Source organism: Acomys minous (genome assembly GCF_964271855.1).
Source record: "Acomys minous genome assembly, chromosome: 14".
NCBI lineage: Eukaryota > Metazoa > Chordata > Mammalia > Rodentia > Muridae > Acomys > Acomys minous.
Genome location: NC_140496.1, coordinates 27,968,931 through 27,995,593, shown reverse-complemented (window position 1 = coordinate 27,995,593; position 26,663 = coordinate 27,968,931). Strand labels below are relative to the sequence as shown.

Genomic DNA, 26,663 nt, shown 5'->3' with positions numbered 1-26,663 from the left:
GCCTCAGTAACTTTAGACTGGGGTTCCTAATATGATGGAGACTGGAAGGTGAGCCATGTGTCTTCATTGTGCATGTTCTTGCTTTCAACAGTATTATACAAGAAGAATGTAATTAAACAAAGTGTTCTTAAGTTAATGTTCTTAAAATGTTTAATTTCGTGTTTTTCAACCTTATTTAGCAACATACACTAAAATATGCAATCTCTCTCTGTCTCTCTCTGTCTCTCTCTCTGTCTCTCTTTCTCTGTCTCTCTCTGTCTCTGTCTCTGTCTCTCTGTGTCTCTGTCTCTCTCTCTCTCTCTCTGTCTCTCTCTCTCTCTGTCTCTGTCTCTCTCTGTCTCTCTCTCTGTCTCTCTCTCTCTGTCTCTCTGCCTCTCTGTCTCTCTCTCTCTGTCTCTGTCTCTGTCTCTCTCTCTCTGTCTCTCTTTGTCTCTCTCTCTCTCTCTCTCTCTCTCTCTCTCTCTCTCTCTCTCTCTCTCTCTCTCTCTCTCACACACACACACACACACACACACACACACACACACACCAAGCCAAGCCAAGCCAACCCAACCCATACATTGTTATGCTGCAGCACAAGTTGTTTTCAGAAACCCCCTTTTAGAAATACTGTCCTTTATACCTTCCAGTTCATACATATATGCAAAGCTTGTTAAGGTTTATAGGAAGGTGTATTGTACCACTTGAAGGCTATAGAATGGTAGCCATCATTTCTCCATCTTTTCAATACCTTTGAATCCAATTTGAACCCATAAGTAGAAAGTCTATGCTTAAATCCTCTTAGTAGCAAGAGTCAGTATTACTTTCTTCAAAATCATATTTCTCCCCACACCTTAGAAAAACCAATGAAACAAAGATGTGCCTTGTTCACCTGACTTTCATATGCCCCCAAATGTCTACTGATTAGCGAATAAGTTTAAAGCCCATACAGCAAGAATTCATCTTAGATCTTTAAACCGATTTTACACCATCTCTCATGAGCATCACTCTCAGCAAGAGCAAGGACCAGAATAACAGGGATAGAACCTGTAATAAAGTAAGCGTTTCTTCTACATGCTGTACAAAGGCTTGACATGAGATTTAGACACTATGTGTTCCTATATATAGAAACAAGGGATCTTAAAAAATTCAAACAAACTAATCCTATCCAAAGATTCATACAGATTATAATAAAGGAATGTCTTGATTATTCCTTTTCCATTGAAAAATATGGCATCTGTAAATCATCAGAAGAGTTGCCCAAAGAGTGAACTGTAGCTTGTTTTCTGTAGTATTAACTTTTTTAGGATACATTTTTGCGATACTTCTGGAAACTACTTCAAATGATATAATAATAACAGGAAAACATGAAACCTGTGATTCCAATAATGCATGTATTTGCACTTTGACACTGTTTAAATATACCCATGTTATCTATTCCTTATTTAAAGTGAAGTGCCTTAGAATCATAAGTTTAAGGCATATTTAGAATTGTGGAATATTTGCATATATAAATATATAATGAGATATCTAAAGGGTAAGATATTGTCTACTCTGTTTCATGCCTACCTACATATGTCAATTCGTGATAATTTGATATAATTTAGTTTGTCTCTTGGCTTACACTCTTTCCAGTGAATGTAGTTTCCGAGACTGAACCCAGATCTTCCTAAATAATCAGGACATGTTCTTCCATAAGCTATATTCTTGACTGTGTTTTCACTGTGACCTCTCATTTAAGGTCACCTGTAAAAATTTTCCACACAAGATGCCATGATTGAGCACAAAATTTTTTTTGATTCGGAGAAATTTTAATGTTTGATTTTAAACAAGACATGTTCTACCTGTATTGATAGCTAATTGCAAAAAATATTGAAATTTTAAGTATATAGTTATGCGTCTGGGAGGGTAAGACAGAGAAATCTATAGTTCCAGGCTACCTTTGACTACATAGTGAGTTCCAGGCTAACACAGGATACATGGAGCTCTGCCTCAGAACTAAAAGCCATATGCGCATGTGTTTATGCATATTTTAATACCTACATGCCTAGGGTTTCCTACGGTAGGGTGGTTTAAGTTAATCCTTATTCCTTAATTTTGAGTCATAAAACTGTATTCTTGAATATAGCTGACATTTGTATGTCACACTCTTCACCACACTCTTCAATTGTATTTTATCACACATCCTTTCATTATCACAAAATTGTGCTGGTGCTGCCAGCCATGCTCCTGCTAGTAAGCCTCTTTAAAAGTTTCTCAACATCCTGTTCCCATATATGGTTTTATGAATTCTATTAACTATCTCTTTACTCTACCCACAAGCAAGTAAAAAGGAGTATTTCATGTATTCTGCTGAGGTCATCAATTTTCTCTGCTTTAAATCAATCCTGCCTCCCTCCTGTGTATGCAGATATATCACGGAAAAAGGCTTCTGATGGAAAAGTTAAAATTAAATCCCCTATAACAGCTGCTTCTTAGGTGTTAAAAACACCTTCATTTTAATTTCTTGTTTTATATTTATTAGAAAAGATCTCAGAAACTAACAGCCAAATGAACAAAGTTAAAAATTCATTCTTCACTATATTTACAAGGGATAATTATCTTTACGTTTCTTATGATGATTTCTTTCTTTTTATCCAATGGTTCATAGAATTTAGGTAAAGTATAATATTTTTCTCGGAGCTTGATGTATGCTTTCTCCTTTGTTAGTGTTGCTCACTTGTACTCAGATTCTTAATGTTCTCATGGCTACTTTCCTAAACATTACTTTGAATACTCACACAATTTCAAAATTCTTCTTCCTTGGGAAGTACAATGAGTCTCTAGAAATGGCAAAGGGTTTAGCACTTTCAAAAGCTGAATCTGGAGCATTTCTGTAGCATCATAAGACCTTTATTTAGTCTGTGGTGGTACATGCCTTTAATCCCAATACAGAGGTGTTGAAATTCTGTGAGTTCCAGGCTAGCCTCCTCTCAAATGTCATAGGCCAGGTCAGTCCACTTAGCCTTGTGAGATTCTGTCTTAAAATGAAAGAGAACGAAATACCACACTGTTCTTCAGCCTTGGTTTCTGAAGCTACGCACTGTCTACAGGTGCCAAATTCCTCAACCAATAGTGTCGATGATATGGTAAATGTTCCTATATAGTTTCCTACATATAGCAAACAGCTCCAATTGCTTCTGGCTCCACTGTGGACACCTAAGACAAAAGCACTCACTACCGTGTTTGGCAGTTACAGACTCCTAAACACTCTTACCACTTTATAGTGTATGCTTATATTCACAAATATTGGATATAAATTCTATTCAGACTTTCTAATCTAGTGCTTGATTCCTATTCTCAGTCAGGTCTTGGTTTCAAACAGATATCTTGCTGAAAATTCTGCTCTGGCTTAAGTTGCTGGCTAGTAGCTCTCCTTAATTTCCAGTCCTTTCTCATTTTCTAGTCTCACTTTAAGTAACAACAAATTAGAAAAACGAAACAAAGCAAAAATCTGACAGTACCTTAGATCACTGCAATTTTCGGTGTTCTCCGGTTTCCTGTTTTAACCTTTATTTTCTTCTAACTGAACACACTTAAATGAAATGATTCCTCCAGTCTAGTGTGTTTACGACATGCTCCTCTTCAGGGTTCGGGAGAATGCTTCTACACTTGCACATTGTCTCTCCCATTGATGTTTCACAATTATTATTGTGCAATGCATAAATGAACAAATGTTCATCCAAAGAGGTTAGCATACATCCTGCCTGTCAGAGAGTAAAGCAATCTTTTCCGCAGTAATATCTTTTGAAATATGCCTCATTGCTGAATGAAATAAATTAGAGACATAATCCTAAAATTATGTTTCTCTGCTTTATATGGAAACTATGCTACATATCATTCAGAAGTGTGAGTGGCTATGTTTTGGCGAGATGTGACATTAATAAATAAATGTTATATGGCTGCAATGTTGCTAGAGATAGATAACATTTGTGAGAGGGAGCTAAGGTCTTTTGATTTTTCTGCATTCATTTTTATCATCTAGAAAGCATGGCTTCAGTCTAAGCAGCAGTTCTCTGTTAATATAGATGTTGATGAAACTCCAATTACAGTTCATTAAATTCATTTATAAGAACAAAATAAGCTGTTTTATGAAAGAATGAAAAGCTTTAGCAACTTGCCATCCGAGTACTTAAAATACTAAAGAGGGGACCTCGACTCAAGCTAAAAAAAAATATATATATATATATATATATATATATATATATATATATATATATATATATATAACTGTTGAGTCCCTGGGCTGAGGAACTCTTGGAAGCAAGTCTCTGTTAGGATGACATTAGAATCTAAAGTAAAATCCTAGAAAAAGCCAATTAAGGCAATAAGATGCAGAACAGGTCTGTGAATGCTGGTCTACACTGCTTTTCCAGGTTTTGTTCTGAATGTGGAGTTGTCAAGTGCACTGAAGAAAGACACCAACCAGTCCCTGCACATTTGTGACCTGTTCCTCCACCTGCCAGCCAGATCACTGTTGTCTTCTGATAGACTCCAATTTATCCCCAACTGAATCTTCAGTCAATTGTTTTCTGTCCCTGTGGAACTTATCCTAGAATCTGAAGACTTTTCCTGATGAAGTATTATTCTCTCTTTAGGTCCACTTAGTTTCTTTCTCTGCTGGGAGTTTGAAAGAGTTTCTTGAGAAACTGTAAATTCTAAATAAATGCACATGTATCAGAAAGAAAGTTATATGATGATAAAAATTCTGATTCTCATATATTACATGCAATGGAATTTCTCATGCCTAACCAAACCCTGGATATAGTTGATGTTCACTGAAAACGTACAGACGAAAACCATCCTCTAAATCAGAATTATCAACAATTGGACATATTCTTAATGTGATGCATATTCCCAGTTTTATGTGGAGCATTAGTCAGGCTTAGGTGAAGAGATCTTTTCTATGCTTCTCATGAAATGGAGAGCCAATTGCTTGGTAGAGATCAGATTTTGATCGACGTAAATTCTACTGGTGTAAACCACTTGATATCACGTGATACTAGACAATTCATATCTACTTGGCATGGTGTTTAAGTATAGTAAATAGCAATCCAAAATATTTCAGTAACATTAGTTGTTTAGCAGGACCACTGAAAATATTCTAAAACAAGAAGAATTGGGTTGATTGTCTGTGAAGGACAATGACGTCCGCCTCTCTCTGACAGTCATTGTTGTCCTCTTGAGGAAACCAGTTTTATAATCTTCACATTTAACTTCATGATTTTAAGATGGTCGTAGAGACAAGTGTGGTCCACTATTCTTCTTACAAAACACAGTTATACCTCTTTTAATAAAGATGAATTATGAAGTGGGGCTGATTGCCTAGACCAGCCAAATGGACCTCTCTCCTTGCCTCCTTTTAGTTCTGGTTGTGTTTGATCAATCGAATCCCACTGAAACAAGCATGTTGCAATAGACTCTCTAACTCTATATTGACATTAGACTCCCTTTTTGTGAGGGATTATAAAATCGTTTTGCATATGGCCTTTTGATCCAGGCCATACTCTCCTTAAGAGCTAGCCCCAGAACATTGCTAAAAGATTTCCACATGTGAAGGCTCTGAAAAAGCTGCTTCTCCAAGAAGTTGATCTAGAAATGTGATTCTTCAAGGAATACAAGCCATTTGAGTGTGATTGTTATCTTTCTGGGGTTATTTTCCAACAGATATTAATTGGTGATCAATACTAAGTGACAATCAATGTAGTGAGTGATACTTCTTTTTTAAATATTTTCTCTCATGATATTAGGATTACCAAGGATGAACATTGTAATACTGAAGTGAGTTAACCATTTGTATAATATAATGAGAGATGACTAAACATATATTCAACCTGGATGTAGTGGTATTTGCTTATACTGTCACAATTGGGGCGACTGAGACAGAAAGGATCATGAGTTTGAGAACAACGTTAGTGACATCCTGAGTTCAAAACCATCCTAGTCCACATAATGAGAAATTGTCTAAAACTGTAAGTAAGGAAAGGAAAAAGAAATACATGCATTTCACACTCCGTAGGTGCATACTATGTTGTGTAGTATACTAAAATGTATGTCGGGGGGGAGTAGAAATAATTAGATACTCAATAATTAACAGGCAGAAATGGTATAAAGAATCCTAGATAAGTTCTGGGTGACACAAAAGATTCAGAGTCCAAGAAACTTGTAAAAAGCAGTACATGCCACACCCAGTTAGCTCCATGACCTAAACCAGTGCAAAACAATGGTTGATCCCTACATGGGAATAAAACTACAGTAAGCATGCTGAAAGCACATTCATTAGGGAGCAGAGTGCAGTGACACATACACAGCAAAGACATTTGTTCACACAATAAACCATTCATTATAATTTGCAAAACTCATAAAACAAAGAATCCACTTTTTTATTTTGATGTTGAGTAGAATAGGTGACGAAACAATGCAATGTCTTTTGTTTATTTTTTGTTTTGTTTTGTTTTGTTTTGTTTTCTGAATTGTAGAAGAACTGCTGAAAAAAAATCATCAAAACTTGAGAAACAGTCAAATTCCACAGGGTAAAACTCCAGATCCCTAGAGATTCAAGGAGCATTCCTATTGATATTACTATTAAGGCCAACATGTGAGCAGTCAATGCCATTGACTCTGAACTTGTGTGATGAGTTCTGCATGAGCAATGAAGTTCTATTTAAATTCTAATGTATTTTACAGATTCTGTATGATATATAAATGTCTAGCTTATATCCTTGGCCGGCTGTTATCCTATCAATTTTCTGGTCCACTTAACAACCATACCCTTGAACCTGACCTGCAATATTTTGATCAAACTCTTTCTGCTTACTAATCCAGCACCCTGACTAAATAATATCACTGACATTTGTGAACACAGGCATGTGCATACACATACACACAACCATGCATGCACGCCCACATGTGTATGATTTGAAATACACACACACTCACACACACACACACACACACACACACACACACACACACACACACACATACACACACATACCTTATGCCAATAAGGGTCATAAATTAAAATGTTTTAAGGATCATAAATGAAAATGTGTGAAAGGCATGATACAAACCTGACAATTCTATGTCATGAAATAAGAAACAAGGCTAATTTTGGTATTGGAATATGGAAAAAAAACTGTTAAGAGTGAATGTTTTGATAAGAACGCTGTGCTTAGTTAATTAAAAAACAAATATTTTATTTTAAGAATGTTAGTTTTGCTGTGTGAAGAGTATATTTTGTGTTTTGTTTGTTAGTTCGTTTGTTTTTGTTGCTTTGGTTTTTCATAGTCTTTGCAGAGGGAAGCTAAGCCTTTAGATAAACAAGAATTGTCTACAAGAATTTGCCCACTGTCTTATGGGCAGATTACCCCTTTATCCTTTGTGATATCAAGTAAGAGAGTAGAACTGGATATCTACAGTCCTATTCTTTTCTTTAGGATAAAAAAAAAATATGACTCTTGTCAGGTAAGCTTCTTGACAAATAGTAAGTTTAATTCCTAACACCCACATGAGGCACAAGAATAGTTGGATTAACAACTCCAGTGTCATGCTGTCAGCTGCTGTTTATTTAGATTAAAATGTCACCATCCAGAAATAAATTAGGAAGTTGAAAAATGATAAATTTCTTAAACATACAGTACTTCGGCACCTTGTTAAAATAACTCTATTACATTTGTGGTTTTGGAATACTTTACACAGGCTAGTTGCATTTTGACATTCAGAGTATAGTGGTTTCTGTGGATCTTGTCCATAAATTTTATTCCTTATCCTCCCTACCATCCCTTCCCTCCCTCCCTCCCCCTTCCTTTCTTTCCCATTTTTCACTCTTTGCATCTTTTGTATATTGCAGTCTGTTCTGTTTTATGCCTTTATTTTCTGTCCTTTTTTTTTTTCTGTCTTCATTATCTCTATCTATGCAATATGAATCCCATCTCTACAAATCTACATGCCTTATGGGCATATCTAAATATCGTTGTCTATCTTGTGTTAACCTAAACTTACATGCACATGTATAGATGTAGGTCTCATTACATAGAACATTCTATAAACTACTGATTTTCTGGGGTCCACATTTATGTGTTCTTCTTTCCAATATAAAACAAAATTGCTTGTTTTCCATGAGCTCTTTACTAGATTCTGGCCATGTGAATGAAGGCCAGACCAAGCTCTTGCACTCTAAAACAGTCCCCAGCTATAATCCATATCTGATGTATTTTAAGACAATGATTTGGCTTTTGGGTCATAGGAGAGCACATCATTCCACTTTTATGAGCGAGTTTGGTCATAAGTAGGAAGAGAATTAACATCTTAAAAAGACAAATATTCCCTTCTGTTCCCATTTGGATGTGTTTCATGCCTGTGATTTTTTGAAGCTCAAACCAATTCAAATGCACACGATAATGCAGGTTAATTAAATATGAGACAGTTGTATACAAACATATTCAGCATTAACAACATGGAGATATTTACTTGGCCGGGTTTTCCATTTTCACATAAAAATGCCTCATATTCGGATGCGAATTCAGGGGCGTTGTCATTGACATCCAGCACTTTAATAGCAACAGGCACTCGAGATATCTGACTGTGGTTCCCTATGGGAAGGAAAAAATAACATCAGCATTCATTGGAATTTGTAGCTCCACTCTCCCTCTCTGCATCTCTTGCCACTTCCTTTCAATAGGATGTTTTCCACATGGTGAGTATGGAGTCGGCCCTCAACGTGGTGAGGAAGAACAGCAAGTGCTTAACTACTTAAAAAAAAATACATAAGATAAGCAGCAACATACATTACTATTCTAAACACCGATCTTCTAGCGCTAACCTCACAAAGGACCATATGTAAATGAAGTAAGTTTATTTTCTTTAAAATCCAATGTAAAGAAAAAAAAAACCAATGCACAGAACAAAGATTTATCTATTTATTGTTTCGATAAAAGTGCTCAATCCAAGCTACAAGTGACCTAAGTAGGCATCTATTATGACTATGCCTAAGAAGCAAGGGCAAGGCAGAAATTAAATCACTTATTGAAAGGGAATTTTTCACAATCATGAAAAAGATAAATTTTGAGATGAACAATCACATACCTTCTAAATTTTGTGTTTCATTAAAAACCACCCTTGATCTGCTGTTTTTGGATAAGGCCAGCAAACTAAGATATGTTAGTGTTGTCAGTTTCATAATTATTTTCATGTAAATATAGTCTTCCAATATTTTTTGTAAATTCTCATAGCAGATAAGCAAATATGCAATCTATAGTCCTTTAGTCTTCAAATGAAATAGAAAGTGTGTGTGTGTGTGTGTGTGTGTGTGATCATACAAAGTACATCAATATGGTTGTTTCTTAACTGTATTGCTGGGTTAGGCAATGCTTTCTTTAATGAGTAATAAATGCAATGTACTTTGATTTTGACTGTCCTATGTTACACTCTTTGATCTGTTGTCAATTATGCAGAACGTATTGGAGAAAGCCCATTTTTTATTTGTGTTGCTCTGGCACTGAATATTTATAAGCAAGCAAAGAGAGAAACATGTTTGACTTTTCAATATAAACAAAAAGGTTTATGTTTGATATAACAAACTTCTGTTTTAAACAATGGATTAGGACAATCTTTAAAACATTCAAATATTCATTATTCTTAAATAGAAGAATGACTTCTAAAGCACACACAACATAATTACAGCCATGCTACAAACTTAGTATTGCTTCTTAGCTAGCCCTTACAATTTGAATTTAGTTAATTGAGGTAAAATTCTCTAACATTCAAATTTGATTTAATGATGCATAGTCAACACTGACCCCTAGAATACTATCATATAATAGTTGTATGCAACTTCCTGAAAATCAACATGATGCCATTAAATGACTTCCGGGTTTTGCCCTTTTTATTTTGTTGTTTAATTTCTAATGAACTAATTCCTCCTCTCATAAAGGAAGTGCGTGTGTCTTCTTATTTTTGATGGAATGCAAATTCTAAAAACAGCATAACACATGTCTCTAAGACAAGAAACTGACATTTCATATTTTTGTATAGTCAACAAAACTCTAAAAAGGTTATGCTTTAAATGCAAAATGACTACGTCCTTAAAGGCTTATGTTGCTTTTCTATCCTGACCAGGAGGTAGAGTCACTTCTGCAATGAAAAAAGAAAGGTGTTTGCAGAAAAGTTTAGATCCCCAACTTTGTCTCTTTCATAGCCTTTTTGACTCATCTTATTCCCAGGAAAATTCAAACCCAAGAACTTAACGTATTATCCATGTAATCATTTTAAATCTTATAATGGAAGAAATAAAGGTTCAGGTACATTTTAGTCTTTGGATTTTGTAATTTCCAGTATTATTAACACCATGTAGATTGTTTAGATGATATATTTTACAATGTCATAATAATAAAATTTATTTAGTTTTGGTCTTTAAATATGAACCCTTTGTATTGCCAATATATGGAGGGCATACATTTCCAGGGACCTAATCACTACCAAGTCCTTAAACATTTACACATTTGTAGTTATCTTGATATTCAGCAATGTTTGAAGTTTGAATTCAGATATCATTCTAAATTTATCGAATGAATTCTATAACCCCTAATATTCTCAAAATTGTACTTGTAATCTACAACGCTCCCTGGGAAGCTACATAATTTAACTTCATTATTTTACAGTTCTATTTTATCACTGAAAATCCCCATTAATGGATTAATTTTCTTTTTTTATTCCATCTGTCTTATTAGCAAAGTACTTTTGGTTTTTCTCTTACTTTTACAGTGCCAACTCATTTTATATCCTCGGACAATTCTTTTGTATATAAATAATTTTAGGAAATGCCTATTGAACATTTTTGTATTGAATCTAATGGTATTATTCCTAAATGGTTATAGTCCACTGACTGTAGTCTATCTGAGGGTAGTTGCTCTCTCCCCTTTGTGGTCGCATGCATGCACACACTTTACATGCAAACCTACACATAAAACTTTCTTCTTAGTATTTAAAAAATGAATATTGTGAGGTTTAGTGAGGTTTAGTTTTTCAGTTTCTCTCTTTTTTTGTTGCTCTGTTTCTCTGTCTCTCTGTCTCTGTCTTTGTCTTTCTCTTCATGTGTGTATGAATGAGTGAGTGTGAGTGCATGCATGTGTGTGTCAGTGTGAGTACGTTTGTTTGTGTGTGTGTGTGTGTGTATGTGTGTGTGTTGGGAACAAAGATCGTGCACATCTTGGGTAGGTGCTCTTACATTAGGACTTTCCTCTTAATTTAGTATTTTAGAGTAGTTTTGTATAAAAAAGAAAGGAAGAAAGAAAGAAAGAAAGAAGTCAACTGATTCCACTGCACTTTTCAGTACAGTGCATTAGAGGCTGATCATAGCCTCGACTGAATTATTTTTCTCTATTGAGTCCTTTATCCTTCTAAGAATGAGTTAAAGCTGCATTTCTTTTAAAGAGAGTAAGGTGGGTTTTTTTTTTCTTGCAGCATGGAGACATTCTTTTCTATTACAGGAACGCTGAGCAGATCATAAAGATACAATTTTTGTAACCAATTTGCTGTTTTCTCCTTTGTTTACATATTTACACTTCATTCTCTTTATAAGATAGTTTTACGGAGCTCATATAGTCTTAATAGGTTTTCATCCCTCTGTGCAACTGCATTTTAATAAGAATGTCCTTTTTCTCATGTCAAACTTTCACTCAAGTCCCACTAGAAACATTAGCTTCTGTAAAAAATGTTTTAAAATCTACATATTTGAAGACCTCCCCTTGATGGAGAGCCCTGGTGGCACTCAAAGAAAGAATAAGCAGGCTACCAAGATGAGACTTGAGAGCCTATGACCATAAAGTGGGGGAGGAGGTCCCCGTCGGTCATAAACCTAGGGGAGGGAAATAGTGTAAAAGTGGGAGGGAGGGAGGAACAGGAAAATTCAAGCGATGGGATAACACTTGAGTTGTATTCTGAATGAATTAATTAATTAAATAAAAATATTATTATAAAAATAAATCAAATAAAATCTACATTTACCCTCACAAATATTATTCCCATCTCATGCACCTTTTCCTATTGAGCTCCCAGAAGGTGTTAAACTCCATCCGCTCATCAACCTGTTGTGTAATAGTGCTAGAGTGTGAACACTTATGATTAGGTTACAGCATAGGGAAGAAATTTAGGTTAATCGCATCCAATATTCTAAAGTCACAGTGTCTGAAAGGAGCTTCATTCCTGATGAGATAGTGACAGGTTGCTGGGTTGCAGTTGAAACATGTCTTTTTAGGAGTCACCACTCTTTCTGGAAGCTAGGATATCTGTAGTGCATTAGAGTGACAATAATAAATAAACTCCACTTCTATCAGAGAAAGCAGTCAAATTAAATTAATTTTATGTACGTTGAATTCATTCTTCAAATTACCTTACCATATTCTTTTAGAACTTTATAAGAACTATAATTCTTTTTTCTGTACTTTTTATTTTTATTTTTTATTAATTTATTCTTGTTACATCTCAATGGTTATCCCATCCCTTGTCTCCTCCCCTTCTTCCCTCCCTCCCCTTATTCCCCTCCCCTATGACCGTTCCTGAGGGGGATTACCTCCCCTTGTATATGCTCATAGGGTATCAAGTCTCTTCTCAGTAACCTGCTGTCCTTCCTCTGAGTGCCACCAGGTCTCCCCCTCCAGGGGACATGGTCAAAGGTGAGGCACCAGAGCACGTGTGAAAGTCATATCCCACTCTCCACTCAACTGTGGAGAATGTTCTGACCATTGGCTAGATCTGGGTAGGGGTTTAAAGTTTACCGCCTGTATTGTACTTGGCTGGTGCCTTAGTTTGAGCAGGACCCCTGCGCCCAAATCTGCCTACCATAATGTTCTACTTATAGGTTTCTAGGACCCTCTGGATCCTTCTACTTTGCTATTCTCTCATGCTTCTCTCATCCAGAGTCTCAATGGGATGTCTTCCCCTCTGTCCCAGTTTCCTGGTAAGTGAAGGCTTCCATGGGATATGCCCCTTGGGCTAGTATGCAGATATAAGTGAGTATATACCATTTGAGTCTTTCTGCTTCTGGCTTAACTCACTCATTATGATCATTTCTAGCTCAATCCATTTGTCCACAAATTTCAGGAATTCCTTGTTTTTAATAGCTGAGTAGTATTCCATAGTGTATATGTACCACAGTTTCTTTATCCATTCTTCTAGTGAAAGACTTGTTTGAAAAAAATTTCAAAACTCTGAAGAAAGATATTGAAGATGACATGAGAAAATGGAATGATCTTCCTTGCTCATGGATTGGGAGAATTAACATAGTAAAAATGGCCATCCTACCAAAAGCAATCTACAGATTCAATGCAATCCCTGTCAAAATACCTACACATTTTTTAAAGACATTGAAAGTTCAATTCTGAACTTCATATGGAAAAATAAAAAACCCAGAATAGCGAAAACAATCTTATACAATAAAAGTTGCTCCAGAGGAATCTCCATACCTGATCTCAAACTGTACTATAAAGCAATAGTAATTAAAACAGCATGGTACTGGCACAGCAACAGGCTGGTTGATCAGTGGAATCGAATCGAAGACCCAGATATGAACCCACAAACATATATGGCCACTTGATTTTTGACAAAGAAGCCAAATCCATTCAATGGAAAAAGGATAGCATCTTCAACAAATGGTGCTGGTCTAACTGGATGTCTATGTGTAAAAAAAAATGCCACTGGACCCATATTTGGCACCTTGCACAAAACTCAAATCCAAGTGGATTAAAGACCTCAACATAAAACCAGAGACACTAAGTCACTTAGAAGAAAAAGTGGGGAAGAGCCTGGAACATGTTGGCACAGGAGACAACTTCCTGAACAGCCCAAGCCTTAATGTCAACAATTAATAAATGGGACCTCATGAGGCTGAGAAGCTTCTGTAAGGCAGGAGACACTGTCAAGAGAACAAAGCAACAGCCTACAGACTGGGAAAAGAACTATAATTTCTTTATGAAAAGTTTTAAACATGTTATTGTTATTCACTTATTTATGCTTTGTGGTTCTGTTTATTCGTTCAATGCAGTATTATATATCTATTTCCATATAACAAGCTAAGTTTTTTGACAATCAACACACTCATGTTAGTTCACTTAAAATTTCTTATTCCTATAAATTATTTACTTATGGAAGGACCTTTTAAATTGTTTAAGTAATAATCTAATGTTAGTCTCGTTTTTAAAAGGTGTGCAGTCGCTATGGGTTGGAGTCTGCAGCATATGAAAAGGTCAGAATTCATTCTCTTGCCTAAGCTTTAGTAGTGTGACCTAAGAGTGAAAACTCTGAGGCCAAACAAAAAAGTTTTGTTGTTTAACTACTGCATATGGAATGACTCTTTATGTATCAGATTTTATGTTTTAAAATGACCATAAATTGAAAAATAAAAAAGTAAGTAAAGCAATCAAACATGAAATGATTGGTCCATATTCTCTAAATATTCCACAAATATTACCTATATCCATACTAGATGAATGCAAATGATGTAAATTACAACTTATGATTTTCAGCACAGATTACAGACTTATGTACTAAAGACTCACTTTTATCTAAATTAGTGAAATTATATGAGCTCAAATTTTAGAGATATTATAGAGTAATAAAATTAATTAGGTATGCTTCTGAGAAAATTATTCATGTCCTCTGTGACTGGCCTCAAAATGTTTGCCTTTCATCTGATACATAAACATTAAATATAAAGGTATTATAATTAGAATCTGGATTAACATTCATTAAATATTCATTTTCTAAACACAAGAGATGGGACAAAGAGGTCTGGAAGGAAAGACCATCTCCAGTGGCCACGAAACTCAGGCTAATTTTTAAAAGAAGGAGCATAGAAGCAAAGGCTGAAATAGTACCATTTCTAAACAACTTCTCCAGGTCTATTGTTTAAGTCATACGGACATTCTGACACCTCTCTGTCACATAACCTCATAAGTTGACCATCACTTTTTCCTTTTCATTATCAAACAGAATGGAACATTGCCAAGTATAAGGGTCTTGAGAATTTGCTTCTAACTTGTTCAATGAACTAATATGTTTGCAGGCATTGACTGAAATAAAGTATAAAAGTATAAAAGGAAGGCATGATTTCTTTTTTAGTAGTAGTTTAGTTCTTAATTTAGTAGTGTTAGTGGGATCTGATAAAAAAAACCCTTGATCATTCTGCAAGGAGAGGGGTGGGAATAATAAACAGTAAATTATAATCGAAGAGGGGATGCAAAATAGCAATTTATAAAAGAGCAGGGGACAAAAGTAGTGATGGAAATTCACAAATGAAGATGTGAATGGAATACATGGTAGAAAAGAAGTCAACTTAGAAAGTTTAAAATGGGAAGATCTTGGGAATGATTTCAGAGCTACACTGAAACTATTGGAGTGACTACAGGTAAGACATTTAGAAATACATTTTGCCCACAGGTGGTATGAACATTTCTAACTAACTACAGATCACTTACCCACCCAGAGTTGCTGCTCAGTTTAAGAACTTATTTAGAATGCAGTTAGCTAATGGACACCATCAAGATAGGCATGCCAATGGTGATGTTCTAAGAGACATTTCTCAATTGTTTATTGCTGTGCATAATGTTATAAGACAAATGTGTTGACATGAGTTTCAAACAGACCCTTTGAATCTATAAATACTTATTGAGACATTCCGTCCTCAAGTCTATCTAAAGGAAGCCGATGACAATTCTAAAAATTAATTATTGTAGTATCTTAAGGGAATACAAATAGGAATAACTCCATTTCTGCCATGAAATCTAAAGCATATCAACATAGTATTTTGAAATTAAAATGGAGTTTAATCAAGTGGGCTTTATCATATAAAAACAAAACTTTTGTACATAGCATTTCTATTAGTCAAAGAGTTTCCTTAGTGGAAAATGAGAGATTTTCCCTTCACTCAGTAAGACTTTAATATGGTTGAAAATCCCTTGAACTATGGGGGAAATTGTTTAAAGAGACTATAGGGTGAGCCCACACTGACTCTTCTCTGAATTTCCTGACTGCGAACGCCATTATTTCAGCCTACACACTTTTTCATGCCACATATAAGGAAAGGATTGTTTTCTTTATTTACGACATGCATCTTATCTGAAGCTGGAGATAGCAGAATCGTATATAACCCGTGCCAGGTCAACTGCACAGATGTCTACATAAGTCCTTTAGATTCTACTTCTCCTCACAGGTACTGAGATGGTGAAAACACAGAGAGGTGAATTTATGACAAGAAAATCCTTGTCCTGTGAGGAACAATTTGGAGACATTACATTTGACTTGCCTTTATTTGAACCCTGATGAGTATATTTCCACTTTTTTAAATTAAAGAATGAATGATTGACTGATTTACTCACTCCTCTACTTATTTGTCAGTGTGTGTGCATGCATATGTGTGTGTGCGTGTGCATGTGTGTGTGTGTGTGTGTGTGTGTGTGTGTGTATGTGTGTGTACATGCATGCGCACATGTATTGAGTGACTGTGTACAATGGTAACTCAGAGGATGCATTGGGCATTCTCCTTTATCATGCTATCTCTAGACCAATGGAGACAGGACTTTGCTCTGAACTTACAATTAAATTGTGTTTCTCCCGAGGCTGGAAAAAGATCAAACCCTAGAAATCTCCCTGTCTCTGATCCATCAGGCTTACGCAGATACCAAGAAAATGACTGGTTACACAGGAGTTAAAATATGCACATCAGTCTTCAAGGTTATGTAGCAAATGCTCTTAACTGATGAGACATCTTTACATACTAAATTTCTTATTAACTAAATGTAAATCTTTCAAAAATACTCTCTAAATTAATGTGTTATAAATGGAAGTTTTTACCAACACGTTGGTACACATGATCATGAAATGATGCTGTTCATTTATTTTCTTCCCTATGTATTGTGTAACATTATTTACTTTCAAATATTTATGTATGTTGACAAATTTGTTTTCATTATTGTATATTCTTTGAATATAAATCACACTTGGTGTATGAATGTGTGTGTATTCATGCTTTTCTTGGTTTTTTTTGTTTGTTTTTTGTTTTGTTTTTGTTTTGTTTTGTTTTGTTTTGTTTTTGGTATGGATGATTTGCTTGTCTCTCAACGCCATTGCTAAATTTGTTATTCAGAAGTAAGTTCTAAGTTCTTCCTTTATATCACCGAATATATGACTATATTTAACTTATACACACACACACATTTTTTTTGTATTATGAAAGGGAATAAAATAAAATAAAATTATATAAGAGGTACATATAATAGGTACAATCTATTTTCATTTTATAATGTCTAAGACTTTTATGGAAATATACTATGCAAACTACACACACACACACACACACACACACACACACACACACACACACATATATATATATATTGTTTGTTTTTCTGTCTGTTTGTTTGTTTTTCAAGACAGTGTCTTTCTGGAAAAATAAACTCACATTGAATGTGTGCTGCCCCATCATGAGGGCTAAGATTCAAGGCTAGACAAGAAGAACAAAAGGAAATAAATCAAGCTCAACACAAAACTCCTCCTCCATGTTTGTGTGGTTTGTTTGTTTGCCCGTTGGCCTATTTAGCATATCTCTACTTCATGCCTACCCTTCCATGGACTCGAGTCTGAAACTGGGAACTAAAATAAGAGTTGTTCCCTGTTAACTTGCTTCATGTCAAGTTCGCAGACATGGGGAGGAGAAATGTCACGTACACTCACCAAATCACTTCAGTGTTCATCCCTTGCCCAGAAAGTGACCAAAATTATAGTTTTACAGTGTAAATTAATGTTCTAGGTTTGTCTTATTTTTGTTTTGCTATTATACATGGAATAGCATCTTTATTTCCTATGTATTGGTATTAAATAAAAACATTTTGAAAAAAAAACCAACTGTCACTCACTATTTTTTGTAACCCTCATTTACTATTATAACTGTAGAGATGTTCCCTTTCTCAAGCATCCAATCATGTTGTGTATGGGTACTGACAAAATTCTCCTCTTCCAAAGTGACTTTCTTTGTGTGTTTTGTAGCACTGGCTAACACCTCTGGTATGATTAAATTAGACTGGCACCTGAGGAAAACCTCATCCTACCATGAGTCTCAGAAAGATCTCAATATTCCACTGTTATGCTTCACCATTTTTGACATGTATATTTTTTTTTGGCGGGTCAATTTCTCTTCCCTTTGTTGTGTGCAGCTTCTATCTTGAGCAAGGGATGAATATACATCTCTCTGTGTATCTATTGAAAGTGATTATATACATTTTTTATGAATATAACTTTGCAACATTATGTTTTTTAAATTTTATAATTTGCACTCATATTCTGTGAGTGAAATATTACTTGCAGATATTAATGATTGTGATTTGATATGCTACTGTGCTACAATTCTGTGTATTAAATCAAGGCTGGTAATCTTACATTCTGCCACCATTTTTATACAGTTTTATGAAAAAGATAAGACTGGAGTGATGAAAGGATAGAAATGGCCCTCCTTACTATTTTCATATTTTAAGTCAGTTTATTTAAGTACAGGGATATATAGGCTAAGTGTTCAAAATTTAATGTAAGCCTTGGGCAAATATGTGTACATATATATGCTTCAAATTATTAACATTCTTGGTAAATTCCAAACTGATTTTTAACTTACTCTATAACCCTAACTTAGAAAAGTTATTCATGTTCATGAGGATTGTGGGATTATTCTAAATGACGGTTTTGTCATGTCATGCTTTTGGTATCATTCATTCCCTTTTTTCCTTTTTAAAACATGGTTTTTTTTTATTTGTTCACTTTACATCCCGATTGTAGCCCCCTCCTTCGTCACCTCCCGATCCCACCCTCCCTCCGTCATTCCCTCTCCCTCCCTCCTCCAGCCCTCAGAAAGGAAAGCACTCATCCCTTACATCTGACTTCAGCCTATCTGTATCAATTCATTCTTTAACAACTTAATTTACTTTAGTATTTTATTCTGTTTTCCAAAAGATAGTCAAAGTTTATGGCTTAGTTTACAATAGTGATGAATAACATCTTACAGTTTATCTATTCCAAGAAGGTGTCTCTACATGTGATGGAATATGATACATAGGCCACTTTAGAAGTGTTGTGAGTAAATGTTTTAGATGCATGTGTTAATAATGGTCTTTTACATATTTTTGTCATATTTTACATATTTGACTGAGTAAATATGTTAATTATGCGGTCTTAATGTTCTGTACCCCTAGTACAGTCACCTACATCTATCAGATCTGTAACTTAAATCATCTAGAATTTTATTTTTCTTATTGCTCACTTTGGTTCTATTAATTCTTAATTCTCTGCTTGGTAAATTCATTTTTTTTTTAAGGTGAGCACAATGTCAATAGCATTGTTTTGTCTCAGTGAGTTCAGTCATTTGTCACTATGAAACTTTTCCTTGACTTTTAGTAATATGCTTTCCGCCCTTTTGACAGCCACACTATGTTTTTTGTTTGACTGGTATATGCTTTGTATTTCTTCTAATATTTGTGTATACTCATATTTAACACCCAGCTCTAAGTAGAAGTGAGGCCCATTTATCGGTTGCTCTATAAAGTCTGGCCTGACCGTTTGTCTACTAATTGAAGCATGTGGCATAGCAATGGTGACTGCTCACTTGGATTCAGCGAAGATATGCTGGAGTTTCATATTGTCCTTCAATTTTCTAAGATGTTTCTCATCAGCCGTTCCATAATACCCCTGCTGTTGGGCAGCCTCTCACACTAGAACAGCCCTTGCTGGAAGGAGGAGTGAGTCCAGTAAGATCAAAGAAGTAAGCAAAGCTTACAAGGGCTCAGTGTGCTCTAAAATTTCCAGTCCTTGCTCAAGATTGCATCAGCAGCAAACACATGCTAAAGAGATGCTCGTAGCACAGCTTCGGCCAGTCCTTCAGGGACCTCCGGCAATCTAGCATCTAGGTGTCAGCACTCAACCTGGGGTGAGCTTTTCAGTGATGGAGTTCTTTTCAGTCATCGCTGCTCCTATCAGCATACTCTCATCCATTCTCCTGCAAGCAACCTCAATAAAGTCACTTGGTCAATAAGCTATACTTGAGTCATACTTTTTATTTGTTTGTTTGTTTTTATTTGCTTATTTGACTTGTTTTGGTCAGTCTTGGTTTTTCTATGCAGGATAAGCAAAATCCTGATATTTCTTTTCAAGAAAAACTATAAAACATCTCCCTATCTATTTTCTTTCTGACCAGTTAGTTTTCATTATTTTATTTATCCCACCATTCTTTTATTAAAAACTGTAGTAATATTATTCTAGTGAAACGACTAAGTATAATGCTTACAGATAGGTAGGTAGGCAGATAGGTAGATAGAAAAAAAAAAGATGACAAATGATAGAGAAATAGATCCCTGGTAGAGTAAAATAAAATAATACTTCAAAATTTTTATGTGCAGTACAAGAATGTTGGCAATACATTAATTGTTTATGACAATTTGTTACACCCTCCCTTTTCCCGTGTCATTGTTATTATGTATGTTAATTCTACATCTAATTTACATCTAATGCATGACATTCTGCAGGGAATAAACAGTGCTAAATTTAGGGCTCATTTCAATGTGTTTTTCTTTCTCTCCATTTCATCATTCCTTAAATACTGGCTGCTTACAATTAGTCCCTTTATCTCCTAACTTTACAGTTGATCACAGCCAGAGGGCATGTTGGACAAAAGCCACCATCAGAGTCATAAAGAAAAAACATAACCTATCCTCTTCACCTCAGAGCATAATAAGTTCATAATTTTCCTAAGAAAATGAAACTGTAAATTGCCCTGTCCTTGTGGAGCAAGTGGCAAAGGGCTGTTATAAAATAACTCTAATGCTCAGTGATTTTAAGAAACACTGTGAGAAGTGCCTTTCAGAGTCCAGAGATCATCATTAAGACTGTTTTATTTAGTTAATGTTTTAAAAGCCAGACGTATCTCTTGAGGCTGTCTGTTCACTTTCTTTGCTTGAACTATGGTGAATTCTGTACTCCTGTACCAGTGAACAAGATATATGCAAACATATTAACTAAAATAAACACCCATAATTCAAAATAAATGATTAGCAGAACTGGCTGGGGTAACTACAGTGCAAGCCACTACCTCAGTGACATGTGCATAACAATAAAATGGATACTGTTGGTTTATTACCAGATGGTAATATCGAATGGATTGAATATAAGTGAATGTAAACATGGGTATATATGCAGATATCTTTGTACATCAGTTTTTCTTCCAAGCCATCTGTTTATATATTTTAAAAAGAAGCCAAAATAGAATACTGTATACCTTTGTCATGAAATTTGAAAGGACATATTGAGTAAACTATGCAAAGGTTTAAGTAATGGGTAGTACTTTTTAATATACTTGCAGAGTCAATAGAAATGACCATAGATGCTAATTCTGTTTTGTTTGGAATGTATTTATTCATTTTTGCAACATTTTAGTTGTTTCTAAATCATAGATACTAGCTGCACGTACCTCACCTAGCTTATTGAAGAAGAGTTATTAAACTAACATTGGACCAGCACATTTATCCTGCACATTTGTAACTCAGCCAACAGAAGGGATGAAAGACATACATCACATCCATTTTATTTCCATACATTATGGAGATAATGAGAACACTGACCATCAACAGTCTTCAGTGTTATTTACAAAATAACGCCCAATAATATCAACCCCTTAAAACTGCCAAAGCTTCATTATCTTTCAGGATTTATAGAGGACGGGGTATCTCTGTATGTGACCCACTAAATGTCTTATTTATAAAAGTAGGTCAAAACAAAAGAATGAAGGGTGATTTGTTTCTCTTAATAAACCAGCATAAAGACAAAAATGAAACATAAAAAGATGTAAGTGATGTGTCCTGCCAGCAAAAAACAAGCTGTTGGCTTCTGCAATTTTGTTGGTGATAATCAGCGTTCATGGTATCTACTTTCTGAGATACGGTGTCATAATTTGAGCAAAAGGTTGAACAAAATTACTTGAGTAAAATACAACCTAATATATACATATAGGCAAGCATGCTACATTTATTGTGCCAATCAATTTTATGTGGATTTTTCTCCATCAGAGCACTGGCATCAATCAATGTAGAATGGATCACTTTGAGTTTCTCTATGTCACTCACAGAATTATACTTGACACTAAATCTCTTTTAATTCTTTTTGTAAGTCTACCTCTGACAAACTGATGGTATGGTCCCACTTGCCAACTGAAACCTTCCTCAATTAGTAATAAATTCATAGCATATCAGAAATTTATCATTGTCACCATTTTGTATTTAATATTGTAGGTTGTTCAATGACCACATATGTGTTCATCAATCATGTTTTTATTTCTATAAGAGTTCTTCAAGTGCCAAGAAACTGGGACAGTGGGGAGGACATCCTACTGGGACTCTAGATGAGACAAGCATGGGAGAATGGCAAAGTAGAAGGATCCAGAGGGTCCTAGAAACCTACAAGTAGAACATTATGATAGGCAGATTTGGGCCCAGGGGTCCCGCTCAAACTAAGGCACCAGCCAAGGACAATACAGGCGGTAAACCTTAAACCCCTACCCAGATCTAGCCAATGGTCAGAACATTCTCCACAGTAGAGTAAAGAGTTGGATATGACTTTCTCACATACTCTGGTGCCTCATATTTGACCATTTTCCCTGGAGGGGGAGACCTGGTGGCACTCAGAGGAAGGACAGGAGGTTACCAAGAAGAGACTTGATACTCTATGAGCATATACAGGGGGAGGAAATCCCCCTCAGGAACAGTCATAGGGGAGGGGAATAAGGGGAAAATGGGAGGGAGGGAAGAATGGGAGGAGACAAGGGATGGGATAACCATTGAGATGTAACAAGAACAAATTAATAAAATAATATGTATCTTTGAAAAAAAGAGTTCTATGAAGAAACCAGCATGATTATCTCACAGAAATGATGATACCTGGAAGATATCTATTTAAAATTCTGCTAATTAGTCATATTTATTTCATACCCAGCAATAGGGATGAGAGATATCAAATCGAACTAGAAACAGACCAAATCCTCTGATTCAAGCTTTATAGCCTTATTTAAGGGACTATGACTTTGCAGTATAGGGATGAATTCCAAAAGTGCAACTTGCCAAGTTAACAACTTGCCATAGATAAGGATGCCAAATAATGGCCTGTGGTACAAGGCAACTCTCAGAATCTTAATTGTTGGAATTGTATTACCTGTCCATTGTTTTATTTATTTATTTTTTTAGCTTTCAAATTTTTTATTTACTTTACATCATGATTGTAACCACATCCCCCTCTCCTCCAAGTTCCATCCTCGCTCCCTCTCGCTCATCTCCCCTCTCCTATTCTTCAGAAAAGGGGAATGTCCTTTCCCATCCACTCAAGTTCATTAAGTCACATCAGGACTGAGCATGACCTTTTCCCCAAGACAGCCCTGCCAGAAGGGAAGTGATTAAAGAGCTGCCAACAGTATCCATGTCAGAACCAGTATGTGCTCCTCTTACTAGAAGACCCACATGAAGCCGCAACTGTGCATCTACTACATCTGTGTAGGGAGCCTAGATCCTGTCCTTTCAAGGTCCTTGGTTGGTGCCACAGTCTCCGTAGGTGCCTCTGTTCTCTGGTCAGTTGGCTCTCTTGGTCTTCTTGTTAAGCTCCAGGCACCTCCAGGTCATTTTCCTCTTTTTCCCACTTTTCCAATAGACTCCCTATGCTTCACCCAATGTTTGGCTGTGAGTCTAAGCATCTGTTTCAAAGCCTTGTTGAGTAGAGCTTCTCAGAGCACAGCTATGCTAGACTCCTGTCTGTAGGCAGAGGGGAGTGTTGTCAATAGTGTCAGCAGTTGGATCACTCCTGTGGGTTAGGTCTTGCGTTGGGTCAAGCATTGGTTAGATATTTCTTTAATCTCTGCTCTATACATGCTATCTTTATCCCTGTACATCTTGGAGGCAGGATAAAGTTTATGTTCACATTTTTGTGGGTTGGTTGGGGGTCCCCTCCCTCTACTAGGAGTCTTGTCTAATTAGAGGGTTTTCTCGTCAGTCTCCATGGCATGGTCCACTAGGAGTCTCAATTAGATTTTCCCTCATATCCTCTGAGAACCCTATCCTGACTTAGGTTCCCAGCTTGTCACAGAGATGTCCTTGCCCATAGTTTCTCTTTTCTCTACAGGCCTTCTGTCCTTCTGCCCTTGCTTTACCCAGGTCTGATCTACACCCTCATATTTCTCTGTGATCCCTCTCCTAACTTGCTCCTTCTCTTCAACATCCACCTCTGTCTATTTCATTTCCCATTATAGTGAGATTTAAATATCTTCCTTTGAATTCTCCTTGTTACTTGTCTTCTTTGAGTCTGTGCATTGTAGTATATTTATCCTGTACTATATGGCTAAAATCCACTTGTAGGGGCAAATAACCAAATCAAAAAATGGGACACAGAGCTAAACAGAAAATTCTCAATAAAGGAATATAAAATGGCTGGGAAGCAATTGAAGACTTGCTCAATCCCCTTAGTCATCAGGGAAATGCAAATCAACATAACTCTGGGATTCCATCTTACACCCTTCAGAATGGTTAAGTTCAAAATCGCAAGTGACAGTACATGATGGGGAGGATGTGGAGAAAGGAAACCTCTCCTCCATTGCTGATGGGAATGGAAAATTGTACAACCTCTTTGGAAATAAATCTGGCACTTTCTCAGAAAATTGGGAATAGCTCTACCTCAAGACCCAGCTATAACACTCCTGGGTATCTACCCAAAAGGCGCTCCACCATATAGCAATAACAGTTGCTCAACTATGTTCATAGCAGCTTTATTTGTGACAGACAGAAACTGGAAGTAACATATATGTCTGTCAACGAAAAAAAATGGATAAAGAAACTGTACTACTCAGCTATTAAAAACAAACAAACAAACAAACAAACAAACAAAAACAACCATAAAATTTTCAGGTGAATGATTGGAACTAGAAAAGATCATCCTGAGGGCACCCAGATCCAGAAGGACATACATGGTATGTACTCACTTAAAAGAGAATTTTGGTCATTACTCTGTGCTGAATGCTAAAGTTTCTTCCTTATTGCTGACCTTCCTCAAAGATCCACACACATTGGTGTCCAGTTCTACAAGTATTCATCTTTCTTCAGCCATTATTCCAAGAACTTAAAATGTGACATGTGAACAGTTTTTAAATAGTTAGTATTTTACTGATCAGAAGATGAAAATATAAAACTTAACACACATTCCGGATCACATCAAGGAATCATTTTACAGCACAGCTTCTCAAGACAAGATGTAGTCACCCTCAGGAGTAGTAAGTTTCTGACTCCTAACAGTTTGTCACAGAAAATTAAAAGTGTGTGAGGGCAAAGGATATGTGGAGATAATCTTGGTTTAAATACTTATATTTTAATTTTTTTACTAAAATCAAGCATTGCTTTTTAATGACTAATTTTGATTGTATTTTAATTTTTAAAATTGTTCCTCCTACATCCCTATTGTAGTGCCCTCCATTGTCTCCTGGTTCCACCCTCTCTCTCTCTCTCTTTCTCTCATCTCCCTCCCCATCTCTGATAGTCCTTAGAAAGGGGACGCCTCCTCCCCTAACATCTGACCTTGGCCTATCAAGTCTCATCTGGACTGTCTGTATCCTGTTCCTCTTTGGTCTGGCAAGATTGCCCCACAAGGAGGAAGTAACCCATGAGTGTCAGAAGTAGTCCCTACTCCCCATATTAGGAGACTCACAAGGAGACTGTGCGGCCTATCTACTACATCTGAGCAGACGGTCTAAGTCTTTAACATGCATAGTCCTTGGTTGGTACTTCAGTCTCTGTAGCATCCCTCTCCTCCGCCCACATTTGTTGGCTCCATCAGTCTCCTTGTGGAGCTCCTGACCCCTCTAGGTCCTTCTGTCTCCCAACTTTTCCATAAGAATCCCTGCACTCTACCACAAAGTTTGGCTATGAGTCTCAGCATCTGCTTTTATCTTGTGCTGGGTGGAATCTTTCAGAGGACCTCTATGGTAGGCTCCCTTCCTATTCCTTCTTTTCCCCTAACTCCAGTGTCTATTCTATTTACTCTTCTGAGAAAGAATTAAGTATTATTCCTAGGTTCTCCCTTGTTATTTAGCTTCTTTAGGTCTGTGTATTGTAGTGCAGTTATCCTGAGTTATACGGCTAATATCCACTTATAAGTGAGTATATAGCATGTGTCTGGGTCTGGGTTATATCACACAGGATGATTGTTTCTACTTCCATCCATTTGCCTGAAAATTTCAAGATTTTCTTGTTTTTAAAGGCTGAGTAGTATTCCAGTGTGTAAATGTACCACATTTTCTTTATCCATTCTTTGTTTGAGGGACATGTAGGTTATTTCCAGATTCTCGCTATTATGAATAAAACTGCTATGAACATAGTTGAGCAAATAAATGTCCTTGTTGTATGGTGTAGCATCTTTTGGGTATATGCCCAGGAGTGGTAGAGCTGGATCTTGGGGTAGCACTATTCCCAATTTTCTGATGAAGTGACAGATTGATTTCCAAAGCGGTTGTACAAGTTTGTACTCCAATCATCAATGGAGGAGTATTCCCCTTTCTTCACATCCTTTGCCGGCATGTGCCGTCACTTGAA

The 26,663-nt window shown here is 36.1% G+C and overlaps 1 protein-coding gene across 5 annotated transcripts in view; it reads right to left on the bottom strand.

The window, feature by feature from the left end:
• CDH8 (cadherin 8) overlaps positions 1 to 26,663 on the bottom strand; it is a 386,819-nt gene that overhangs the window by 76,573 nt on the left and 283,583 nt on the right. For all 5 annotated transcript variants that reach the window (XM_084757456.1, XM_084757455.1, XM_084757457.1 and 2 more), the window contains exon 9: positions 8,491 to 8,612. In XM_084757456.1, the coding sequence (XP_084613582.1) occupies positions 8,491 to 8,612 (122 nt within the window). The remainder of the gene's footprint in view (positions 1 to 8,490; positions 8,613 to 26,663) is intronic.